Here is a 13,029-nt window from a genome sequence, read left to right as displayed (position 1 = left end):
GTTTTTAAACCACGTTTCAGCGTTTCTTTAAATACTTTATCTTGTTGCGTAACTCAAAAATTGGCCAAATAAAAATTAGAGATATGTATAGAAATTTAAAAAAAAATTGGTTATCTCTATAGGTAATGTAATAAAATATAGAAGAGACATAAATGCATACCTACCAAGCAATATACTACAAAATTTCTAGTCGCTATATATATATACCCACTAATAACTTATTAGACATAAAAGCATATCTAGAAAGCAATGAAAATATTTTCTTTTATTATGTATATAGAAATAGAGTGTGGTATTTTATATTTCTCCATTTTTTGTTAATAAATTAAGATTTGGCAAAAAATTACTTGCGTGAAATTTTACTTAATAATCCAGAGGCACACACAACTTAAAAATTAATGAGTGATTATTCCAGAGTCCCATGCATCCGTTTGGGCGCCGCGGGGTACAAAATTCACTACACTGCACTGGAACTTACCGATATCACAATCCCGTGATCAGATTGGCGGCGGTTATATGTATCACAAAACTTAAGAAATAAAACGAACTGAGAATTTCGAAGTGTTAGGCCCCCATGGATGACCAAGCGCAACACATCTAAATTCTAGGTTTCCTCGCGAGACGGGCGATGGGCCATGAATGCGAGACCTTTTATAATCTCGGTAGCTACCTGTACGTAAATGGGCAGCTTGCCAAAACGGGACCACGCGACGGCTCCATACGTCCCTCTGGAAACCCTCGATTTCGACCACAAACCAACGGACAGCTGCTTTTTTTAGCCGGTACTTTGTTAGAATCTGAAAAACTATTTCATAAAAATGTTACAATTTAAGCTACCATATTATTTTAAACATTATTAACATTTTAACGTTAAACCTGTTTAGCAAAAAAAATAAAAAAGTTTGGAGATGCCGGGGATCGAACCCGGGGCCTTTCACATGCAAAGCGAACGCTCTACCACTGAGCTACATCCCCGCTGTAGAAGAGTCAGTTTTAATACTATTAATAGAAAAAGTGCTAATGAAAAAAAATAGTCAAAATCAATAAAATCTTAATTTTATGTTTGTTAATTTTCAAAGATAAGTAACTACACTACCACTTAAAGTGCAATATTATGTTACTACATCAATGAAGGTAAATCTACTTTTATATAATTTACAAATTTATACTAATTACTAATTATGCCTACTTAAATTAAAGAAGAAGATAAACAGCTGACTTCATTCTAATATATGTCAAAAAATAATATAACCTAAAAAAAATGCGGCTCAAAACAAAAATTCAAAATGTGTGAAATTAATATCAACAATTTTTCATTGTTATACCCCGAAATTAAGAAATCGTTTCAAGATGCAAAGTTTATTGGAGTAGACTTCGAATTTAGTGCCTTAAATCCAATAGTAGAATTCAGTCCTAGGTATAGTTTATTTTATGGTCTATTGTCCTTAATTTTATTATACTTGAACTTTTTTGTATTTTTCTGTTTTTTAGTATATTTGATTCTCCATCGGAACGATATTATAAATTAAAAGCAAATATAGAAAATGTTGTTCCACTTCAGGTTGGCTTAACTGCATTTATTTTTGATTCAAAGAAAAACAGTTATTGTGGAAAAATTTATACGTTTTATGTTCAGCCTGCTTGTTTTCAACATATACATAGAAATTTTTACTTTCAGTCGAGTACCATAAATTTTCTTAAATCTTACAATTTTGATTTTAATAAGGTAAGAGTTTTTAAATTTTGAATAACTTTAAAAATTCCTTAGTCATTTTTTTTAGTTTGCATACAGTGGAATTTCATTTATTAATAAGGACCAGGAACTTGAATTGAGAAGAAAGTTTAAAAATGGTGAAATTTTTGAAACTAATTGTGGTTGTAGAACTGAAATAGAAGAATTTTTTAATAGAGAAGGTGAAGTAATAAAATCTTGGTACGAAAAGGCACTACCAGGTGAATTTTTGACTGTTCCTAAAGTTCGTGGTGATCTATATTATAATGAAGAAACATTATACTTTTTACAGAAAACTTTAAGAAATAGATTCCAAAATATTTGGACCTTTATAAAGAATAGAGAATTTATTGTAAAAAAAGTATCAAAAGATGACCGAGATAATTTAGAAAAGACTGATATACTTGAAGAAAAACTCTTGGACAGTTTGTTAGGTTTTTCTAAAGTAATTCAGCTGCTAATAACATTAAAAAAACCTATAATAGGTCATAATTTTATTCAAGATTTATTATTAATGGTAAATAACTTTGAGCAAGCTTTACCACCATCATATAACCAATTTAAAGAATTAATACCAAAGTTATTTCCATTGATATTTGACACAAGAACTATATCATATGGGCTACGTAGTCAAATACCAGAAGAAAAACAGTGGGTAGATACCGGTAGGTATACTAAAATTTAATTGAACAATTTCAAACCTTTCTTAATGTTTTTACTTTAGGGTTAGATTCTATTTTCGATTATTTTAAAAACAAAGTTGGTCGCCACATAGCCCCTAATTCCCCAGCAATAGAGATAGAAAATCAAGAAAACAGTTACGGAAAGAAACATGATGCTGGTTGGGATTCCTTTTGTGCAGGTTACATTTTTATTCGCTTAGCACATTTAAACATTTATGACAAATATCCTTCATCGAAAGTATTTGTAAGCAGTGAATATATAGGAGGATTAACGCAGTATAAAAACAAAGTGAATCTTATTCGCTGCTCAGTTCCAAATATAGTAAGTTTATTTTTATGACATAAGTTGTTTTATAAACTGTTTGTGGTAAAAGGTATAATTATATGAATATTAAGAGAATATGGATATGAATGATACCTACAGTTTTCAAACTGTATTTTTTGTGTTTATTCCGTAAATCTATACAAGATAAATGTTTTGAGAGTCTACAAAAAATATTTATATGTATATAAGTTTATTCTCTCAATAATACTAAGTTATATGATAATTATTAAATTTAATTTTTTCAGTTACACCTGGTTACACCCTGAAATTGATATTTAAACTTTTGCTAAATATTTGCTAGTTTGATTCAAATAATAGAACATTTAAATTATTCTAAACATACCTAATATGTTCCAGTTAGTTTATGGAATAGATGTTTTTAAAGTTTATCAAAGACTACATTTTTTTAAAACATTTAGCATAGTGTATGAGTACAGCGCAACAAATTGAAACTCAAAAGTTTTATTGTATAGCAAAGATATCTGAATGAACCTCGGAATGAACTGCTCGTGGTTCAAGATATTGTAAATACTATTTTATACTTTATTAAATTCGTTTCCTTCACAAATTATAATTGTAGACAGAGCTGCAAGCTCACAGAAAACTTATGTCTTTTTTAATTTAAATAATTTTAGGGTGTATTCCGTTGCTTACCTTGGTTATGGTTTTATGTTCCGTTTCTATCGGTTTCCTGAAAGTTTTCTTATTACGGAACACGGTTCCTGAAAAACTCGGTTATAACTGTCACCAAACTAACCAGCGCGAGAAGGCTGGTTTTTCTGGTTTTGTTTGCCATGCAATGTCATTTATGTGAGATAAATCAAGCAAATATTGGAAGTTCGAGTGAAATTCTCATTTAATTTCTGAAAATTGTTATATTTTGTATTTACATCCAAAAGCAATGGAGGTAGGCAGTAAAGGTAAATAAATTTCATTAACTAAATAGAATTATTTTTTAGGACCATTTAAACTTATCATGCAGCCATTGTTCTCTGCATTGTTTCTTAAAGTCAGGAACATTTAAAGAAAACATGAAAAACAAGACAACAAGTAATCGTGAATGTTTTGTAAGCCTTAGGGCTCGAACTCACTGACGACCAGGTCGCAACGACCTGGCCGTCGGCTGGCCGGATGTATTACGTTTTTAGCTGCGGCCAGATGACCGACCAGTTTCAACAGAGTTGTCAAATCTAACGATTTTTTACGTTTTACCAATTAGAAAATATTGTTTCAGAAATGTTAAAATATCCGAGTTAACGAAAAAGCGAAGTTGCTATTCACAACAAACAAAAAGCATTGTGTACGCGCGACCGACAAAAAGGGAGATATTCTTTTCTTTTTTCTACTGATATGGCGCCCTTATCGACATTAGAAGTAAACATATTAGGGCCATCGTAAAAAAAGATCGTCAGACACTGGCTCTAAATATAAGCAGGTAGAAAGTTTAGCTTCCAGTTATTTCAATGTTTACAATATAGAAGAATCTACAACAGTAATTACTTCTATTTTTATAAATGTTTAAGTTGCTTTCTTAATTTTTTTTTTCAAAATAATGTACATAGTAGAAATATAGTCTTTGGATTTTCTGCACGTGTGCGAAAACTACACTAAAACACTATATCTTATAGAAAATAAAATATTGTGCCTTGAATTTGAAGGATTTCATCTGAAAAATTATTAATTTGGAAGAAAACCGGCAACAAGCGGCAGAAAATAATATTTCCGTGCAGTCTTCTGGTCGCAACGACCAACGGACGGCCAGGACGTTAGTGTGCGCTATATCATTTGATTTAATGGTTTTAGAGGTAGCTGCGGTCTGGCCGGTGCGACCTGGTCATCAGTGTGTTCGAGCCCTTAAAAATATAAATATTGATTAGATTTGTTTATTTATTATTGATCTGTTTTAATATTGGACCTGCGAATCTTCACTTGAGCTGTCTAACAAGTTTAACAGATTATTAATAAAGTACTTTTCAATATTAAACTCCATTAAAAAGAAGAAGCAAACGTAATAGCAGAGAATAGGAACATTAAAAATGCATAAAAGATAAATTTTTATAATAAAGGTATTGAAATTTAGAAAACGTCAACATTTGACATTTCCAGTATTTTACCAAACCGTTCCGTATAAAACCGATGTTTTTCAGGAACCGCTCTTTACCGTAGTTTACCGGTCTGGTTCGCCTGGTTTTGCAGCGGAATACAGCCGTAATGACTTACGTCATTTGATTTTAAGTCATCTTTTTCAAGCTGACTTAAGACTTAAAGTTTAAGTAATTTTCAAAATGATTTGTGATTTAAGTCTTTATGCCGAAATTTAAAAAGACCTAGGTCACTAAAAAAGGTTTAAATATTTTAAAAGATTTAAGCCATTTTGGAAAAGATTTACGTCTTTTTAGAAAACATTTCAGTTAGAGTCAGAGAGAATAAATTTTAAATAGAATTTAAAAACAGACAACTTAAAATCCTTACATACCGTAAATTTCGATATATTTTGCTACGTTTTCCAAATGTTTTACTGCTTTTACATCTAAATAAATGTTAATATATTTTTTAATTTAACTAAAAGCGCGAATATAGAAGAAAAAATCCCTGTAAATACATTTACTTCAACTACTGAAGTAAACTATATTTTAATATACTTGGTCAGAGAGCAATATACTAAGATATAATAAAATTAAAAACGTGAAGCCAAAAATAGAATAACGATCATAAAATTTAGTGATGCACTTTAATTTACATTATTTTTGTACATTCCTACATCTTGAAATTAATTTGAATTGACGTTTATCATATTTAAACAATTTGTAATATTCTCATAGACTGATCTGATCTGATGGATGTGTAATTAAAAGTTACATATAATAATTTGTCAGTAAAATAATTTCTTAAATGTCATAAAAGAGTGGTAGAGTATGTCCATTAAGTCAGGGAAGATTTCGACTGAAGAGGTGTTAAAAATGACAGAAAATACAGCTTTACTTGTGAGTTAAAATGACAGACAACTGTCATGGTCGAGTGTCCTCTCGTCGGGTTTTAAAATTTAAAATCAAATATAAGGCAAATATTTTCATAAAACTAGAATGTTGTTCATATAATTAGAATGAATGAAAGAGGGGTTAATCACCGCGACCTTAAAGATCTCTTTTGTCCCCCTTTCTTGAGTTGTAACTCATCATAGAGCCTATAATTCATCCTACATGAGACTCTTCCTGTTGAAGGGGAGAAAGGGTATTTCCCATCCTCTTCTGACAACAGATGTTCATCCTCCAAGAAGTGGACGTCATACTTACTGCCATTACTCGCTGACGAGTATTTGACACGCATCAGAAGATGGTTACGCAAGGCGTTTTTTTTCATGAGCTTTTCTGTGACTGAAAAGCCCGATACATGGTGTCAGTGCGGCGCCTACCCTACAATTTTGTCAGAATTTAAGCGGTTTATTACATTACATTATTTACTATTAATGTTGAGATACACAAAAATACTGTTAAAACACGGTAGTGTGTTGTAATAATCAACATTATTTGGCATTTTGCTGTGCATTTTGCATGAAGTCGCGGTCGCGGAGAGCTCGATAGGCAGAAGTTAAAAGGATATTTCGTTCCGATATTTCATATTATGATTCATTATACGTAGTATTTAAAACTTTTATATGGAGAGTCAAAAAACATTTACAGGAAATTAGAAACATTTTTCGGGCTTGACTATTCAAAATGATATAACCGGTTGTATTTCAGAACACGCCACAGAACTAATAGAATCCGAAATAAAAGGCGCGTTGTTTTATTTCGTCCCAGCAGACCATGCAGAAAAGTCTCAGCGTGCTATTTCAATTCGATATGTTAATAAAACGGGGGAAGTCAAAAACTTCTTTGCGAATTTTATGAAATATTGGATAACATTGTTATACATTTAGAAATAAGGTTTGCAGATATGTCTCAATTATTTTTATTTATCTATTGCTGTTTCACAGAAATTTAAAGAATCCTATAAAAAAAATCCAAAGCATTTAATATCTCATTTAACAAACTTTTACCGCAATGTTTTTGACCAACATAAATAATTAATGAATAAATTGCAGGTATTAATTATAGACATGATAATTTTCGATTATAAAATAATTTAAGGAGAATGATACTGGAAATAAATTTCCAGAGAGTTGCAAATGGTTTATTTTGATTGTTACTACACCATTTACAAGTACTTGGGTTGAGAGACATTTTTCATTTTTGTCACTTGCCTTCCTTTCATTCTAAATAGATATTTTCACAGCCCTTCAATAATCTAATGATTTTAATTATATATAATAATAAAAATATTTTTTTTATTAAGAGATCCACTGTCATTACGTTGAATGCTGCCATCTATTTTTGCTATAGTTTTGTCCTAAGTATTCTTGAGGTTTGTTTTTAACCCAGAGATAACATATATTTACGAACTGGGTTAGGGTATTATGTAAATTTGGGGGGGTTCAAATAGATGCAACTAAAAACTTCCCAGTCCTACAGGTCACGAGCCGCCACTGCATGGTGTTATCTTTCTTCCGCACTCCGGACATTCAAAAATCTTATTACTTTGTTGCCTCTTTACGTTTTGGTTGTCGTTGTTAACTGAGTTTACAGTTCTCCATTACGTTCTATTGTGCGCTGCTTCTTTCCACTGATTCTGCATGCTTATCCCCTTTAAGTTTTCATGGAAAATATCCTTGTATCTTTTGAGTTGTCCACGCGGTTTCTTCTTACCGTCTACAAGCTCACCGTAAAGAAGAGATTTCGGTAGGCGGTTTTCTTGCAGTCTGCATACGTGGCCAGCCTATCTTAAGCGGGATTTATTTACTTTAAGCACATTTATTTACTTATACAGTAGATAGTAAGAAGCTGAAAAGAGAGCATTCCTGTTAAAATCATAAGTACTGGTGAAATAAAAAAAATTATTTTATATATATTTTTTTCTTTATTCTACAGAATTTTGATGGACCGGATCCAGTAACTACAAGACCTCCATATTTAGTGATCGAATCTCGAAAAAATCAAGCTATAAATATTTCCCAGGTAAAAATTCCAATATAATTTCTAATTAAGTTTAAGATTTCCCTGAAAATATTTTTATATGTCCGCTGTTAACGCTTAAGTTGCGATTTTTTAGGTAGTTATTTTAAAATAACGACTATTGTTTTGCACTCAGGACAAAACTGTCTCTAAAAATATAATTTTTTGAAGGTCTCGACAAGGATTCGCAATTTTTTACGGAAAAAGTCGAGAAAACTCGTGTTCCGCAATCAGACTAAATTAAATAAACCTTTAAGTTGTTAGAAATATTTTCGACATAATATTTGTTTATTATTCAGTAGTTTATAATCTTTTTCACGTCGAATGTTAATATTGGAGTAGAATAATGGTTGTTCGAGCTGTTGGATTTTTCTAGCATTAAAAAGTTTTATTATGTTAATGAAAGTAGGTAATATACCAGGTGCGTCTCAAAAGGGGCTCACCCCTATAACTTTTTTATTTTTTCAGATAAAAAAACGAGATTTGGTATATGACATAAATTAGGATTGATTGACGCATTCAATTGTTTTTGGTCACTTCCTGTTTCACCCTCGGTATATTTTTACTTTATTCGATAAAAAATGACACTCTGAATAGAATGACGTATCAAATGTCGATTTAACTTTTGACATTTTCGCATATGATTTATTTGAAATTGTAACATGCGGTTCATACCGACAATTTTACTCAAAATACCAAGTGTGTGGTACCAAATTATTCGTAAAAAAATGCTTTTTCCAAATATGCTAATGAGCCACACTTGTTCCATTTGAAAAAATTGAGATATGATTAAAAATACGATTTGGGTATCTTTTAACAGGCCAGGACAAGACACGAAAAATATTAGATGATCAAATCTATTTTTCCAAGGTTCCTGAATTAAAAATTAGTGTTTTCATCACAGCCATGGCACTCTAGATTGAAATTTAAAATACGATTTTTTGAGGAAAAATGTGAAAAGTTAACATATGGTATATGTCATTTTATTCAGAGTGTCATTTTCTATCGAATAAAGTAAAAATATACCGAGGATGCAATTTAAAAATCAAAAGTTGTAGTCATTTCCGGTGAAACAAGAAGTGACCAAAAACATAACAAATATGGTTTTTTTATCTGAAAAAATAAAAAAGTTATAAGGGTGGTCCATTTTTGAGACCCAGCCGGTATTTTTTGCATAAATAATTTATTATATATAGTAATGTCTGTATTTATAAATAGTAAAAATGTTCAATTCAAATAAGTATTTTATTGAATCTTTTCAGGTTACATCTTTATTAAGCTCATTTGGTTTCGTAGAAATACGAAAAATGCGATTTGCAAGGACCAAAGCCTTAGTAGCAGTCGATAATTTCGGCAAGTGAGTATAAAAACAAATAAACATTTAACACTATGAACTAACAATAACAAATATGATTACGCTTTTTAAAGGTATGTAAAATATGTATTAAATTCTTGGTTCTATTTAAATTTTAATTGTTTACTTTTTATTAGTATGAGGTGTCAAAAAAACATAAAATAAAATTTCATTTAGTGTAAACTAGGGTGAATCAGAGCACATTCGTTTGGGAAATATATTAAAAATGCAGCATACAACACTAATTCTTCAAAATAAAATAAGAATTGTTTATTTCTTATCGGGATCTGTTTCTTTTTTCTGTGACTTTGTGTAGTTTTTTCTTAATTCCTGTAAAATACTATCTGGGTTTATTTTCTGACAGGGCACTTACTATTTTTTTCTTAGTTACTCTACCACTTGGAGTATTACAGAGACAATTTCACACCACTACTTATTGAAGTGGTGAATAGAATTTTAGTGGAAATGTTTTAACATATAATGACATATGAAAAATATTGAATTTGCGATTGTACCTTTTAAAAAATGTTCTTACAACTGCTTGGCAGTGAAATTCCATAGAAATTTTACTACATTCACTTGTAATCTTTCAAGATCTGTTTGCACATATTAAAGCCATAATCTTTGAGTTTAAGTTCCTCCACAGGTCTATCTGCTCTGTCAAAATCATACGATTTTGCAAGCTAAAATTTGCAATTGTTTCCAAATACTTAACTTGGATTTCTTAGTATTCGCGCTTAACTGCTGAGTCTCCTGATGAATACTTTCTTTACCGAAACGAATCATTTTGCTCACACCGGGCCACAGAAATTTACTACAAAACTGACAGCTGTCAAACGTAATTTAAGATTTTACTTAGTTAAAATACGTCTACTGGATAAAGGAATTTCAAGAATGTGGACACAATATTGGAGTATAAACAATTTTCTACAAAAAAAAACATTTAAATAAATAGCAATATATTTTATAAATCGCTACCTATATGACGCGGCAGTGAGTCTACGTGGACTTGACGAGTATATCACCGCAAAACACACTCGACCCACTCATTTCATTGAATACTTGCAAGAATTTTTATTGATGGGACGCGTCGTCTAATTTTTTACGAGAAATATCGATTAAACGATAGCAGACCGAGCTGGGAGAACAGTGCAGTCGTTATCGGTAAAATAGTTGCCTGATTTTATTGATTTTTTATTGTTTTTCTTCTTAATATTTTAATTTTTCTAAAGATTATGTATCATTTACGTGGAAAAACATTGAAAAAATAACTGATTGTGTATTTTTTAAATTTTTTGTATAAATAAGTAATGTTATCTAAAATATTTATGGCACGCCCCTGCACCGGCTAACAGAGAATATCGTGTCCCCCCTTACGGATGCCCCGTAGCTACAGAACGGATAGACGTATTGTACCATGACGACTGAATTACCAATACTGGTGTCTTGTTAAAGGAAAAAAAGTCATTGGCAAAAATCAAAAAATATAATTTTAAAATGATTTTAAACCCAATTTGGTGTGAAATTTTCTTGCTGAATACCAACATCAGGTTGAATTAAATCCGCAATTTTTCCTCTCTCATGAATATTTTTAGAAAATTATCCCTCATCTTCGACTCGGGATAACTTTTAAAATTTTCATGAACTCGAAAAAAATTCCGGAAATAATTTAATCTCTTGTGATATTATTAGTGATAATAAATACAATTAAGTTATATTATTTCTTAATGCGATATTATGAGAAGGTCAAATACGATCTATATCGAACAGCTATTTCTTATTAGACCTGGCCGAGTTATATATACCAAGATGGCATTTTTAAAAATATTGGCAAAGGCCTAAACGTCGCAGACTCAATATTAATTAAAAGCAGCTGCATTGTGCATCAAAGCGAACTTGATTTTTGTATTTAATAAGCCGAAGTGACTGTTAGCTTGAGTGTTTGCAGGCCAAAATTCAACTCCTAAAAATACCTTCAGACTAGCGGAAAATAATGATGTAATATGAAGTATATATGAAAGTTGTTTAGTCAGTATGATCACGCAATAGTTAATCCAGACCTCGAGATACAATAGATAAATGAATTGCAACAGTAGTTTATTCACTGCAAACTGAAATTGACGAACAAAATATGGAACTCAATAAAATAAATATATCAATTATTCAAAACTAAAACTATTTATTAAACTAAACATATGCATAATAGTTAATAATAAATAATTTTTGCGATATTATTTGTACACATCAACAAGTGTTGGTTATACATATACATATATATATATATATATATATATATATATATATATATATATATATATATATATATATATATATATATATATATATACTGCCATTACTCGCTGACGAGTATTCGACACGCATCAACGCAAGGCGTTTTCTTTCATGAGCTTTTCTGTGACTGAAAAGCCCGATACGTGATGTTATTTGCCTACCGCACTCCGAACATTCAAAAATGTCATTACTCTGTTGCCTCTTTACATTTTGGTTGTCGCTGTTAACTGAGTTTACAATTTTTCTCTATTGAGTTCTATTGTGAACTGCTTCTACCTAATGATTCTGCATGTTAATCCCCTTTAAGTTTTCGTGGAAAATGTCCTTGTACCTTTTTACCTATCCTATGTTATAGGACTTGTTTCTCTCTACAAATTCCTGTCTCACAATGTACCGTTTATATCCAGGAAGGGTTCATAGTTTCATAGTTGTCGATTTTCGGAAGAAATCAGTACATGTATATTATGTCGTATATTTTTCATTTTATTGATTTTATGGAAAGAACTGTTCATTAAAATGTTGTATCCTATGTTATAGGGCTTGTTTCTCTCTACAATTTCCTGTCTCACAATGTACCGTTTGTGTCCAGGAAGGGTTCATAGTTTCATAGTTGTCGGTTTTCGAAAGAAATCAGTACATGTACAGTACGTCTGCTGGATCTGTGTCTATGAAAGGAATGTGGACAAAAAACATTTAAATAAACAACAATATATTTTATTCGTCGACTTGAGTACGGCACCTCAAATCGCTCCGCCCACTCATTTTATTGGCTACTTGCAAATTTGTCGAATTTTTATTGATGGGACGCGTCGTCTAATTTTTTACGAAAAACATCGAGAGAATATCGTTTCCCCTCTCACGGATACCCCGTAGCAATAGAACGGACAGACGTACTGTATATTATTTCGTATATTTTTCATTTTATTGATTTTATGGAAAGCACTGTTCATTAAAATGTTGTATCCTATGTTATATGGTTTGTTTCTCTCTACAATTTCCTGTCTCACGATGTACCGTTTGTGTCGGGGACGGGATCATAGTTTCATAGTTGTCGATTTTCGAAAGAAATCAGTACATATATATTATTTCGTATATTTTTCATTTTATTGATTTTATGGAAAGCACTGTTCATTAAAATGTTGTATCCTATGTTATATGGTTTGTTTCTCTCTACAATTTCCTGTCCCACAATGTACCGTTTGTGTCCAGGAAGGGTTCATAGTTTCATAGTTGTCGATTTTCGGAAGAAATCAGTACATGTATATTATTTCGTATATTTTTCATTTTATTGATTATATGGAAAGAACTGTTCATTAAAATGTTGTATCCTATGTTAGAGGGCTTATTTCTCTCTACAATTTCCTGTCTCACAATGTACCGTTTGTGTCCAGGAAGGGTTCATAGTTTCATAGTTGCCGATTTTCGGAAGAAATCAGTACATGTATATTATTTCGTATATTTTTCATTTTATTGATTTTATGGAAAGAACTGTTCATTAAAATGTATCCTATGTTATATGGTTTGTTTCTCTCTACAATTTCCTGTCCCACAATGTACCATTTGTGTCCAGGAAGGGTTCATAGTTTCATAGT

At 31.1% G+C, this 13,029-nt stretch overlaps 2 protein-coding genes and 1 non-coding gene across 5 annotated transcripts in view; 1 reads left to right on the top strand and 2 right to left on the bottom strand.

Annotated features, from left to right (window-relative positions):
* LOC115879879 (calcium-transporting ATPase sarcoplasmic/endoplasmic reticulum type) overlaps positions 1 to 652 on the bottom strand; it is a 42,263-nt gene extending 41,611 nt beyond the window's left edge. For all 3 annotated transcript variants that reach the window (XM_030896921.1, XM_030896932.1, XM_030896905.1), the window contains exon 1: positions 479 to 652. The gene's annotated coding sequence lies outside the window, so the exon portion shown is untranslated. The remainder of the gene's footprint in view (positions 1 to 478) is intronic.
* Positions 653 to 903: 251 nt separating this feature from the next.
* Trnaa-ugc lies at positions 904 to 975 on the bottom strand. Its single transcript has one exon. It is a non-coding gene; the product is annotated as a tRNA-Ala (tRNA).
* A 257-nt stretch (positions 976 to 1,232) lies between these two features.
* The window catches only part of LOC115879899 (pre-piRNA 3'-exonuclease trimmer-like), a 30,822-nt gene continuing 19,025 nt past the window's right edge, over positions 1,233 to 13,029 (top strand). Inside the window, exons 1-6 of the mRNA XM_030896944.1 lie at positions 1,233 to 1,417; positions 1,492 to 1,726; positions 1,782 to 2,397; positions 2,457 to 2,737; positions 7,708 to 7,794; positions 9,054 to 9,148. Coding sequence (XP_030752804.1) covers positions 1,287 to 1,417; positions 1,492 to 1,726; positions 1,782 to 2,397; positions 2,457 to 2,737; positions 7,708 to 7,794; positions 9,054 to 9,148 — 1,445 coding nt within the window. The 5' untranslated portion in view covers positions 1,233 to 1,286. The remainder of the gene's footprint in view (positions 1,418 to 1,491; positions 1,727 to 1,781; positions 2,398 to 2,456; positions 2,738 to 7,707; positions 7,795 to 9,053; positions 9,149 to 13,029) is intronic.

Source organism: Sitophilus oryzae, unplaced genomic scaffold, assembly GCF_002938485.1.
Source record: "Sitophilus oryzae breed Bouriz unplaced genomic scaffold, Soryzae_2.0 scaffold_1067_pilon_pilon, whole genome shotgun sequence".
In the NCBI taxonomy this organism is placed as follows: Eukaryota; Metazoa; Arthropoda; class Insecta; order Coleoptera; family Curculionidae; genus Sitophilus; species Sitophilus oryzae.
Note: the sequence above shows the minus strand (reverse complement) of the source record. Positions and strands in the feature narration are given on the sequence as shown.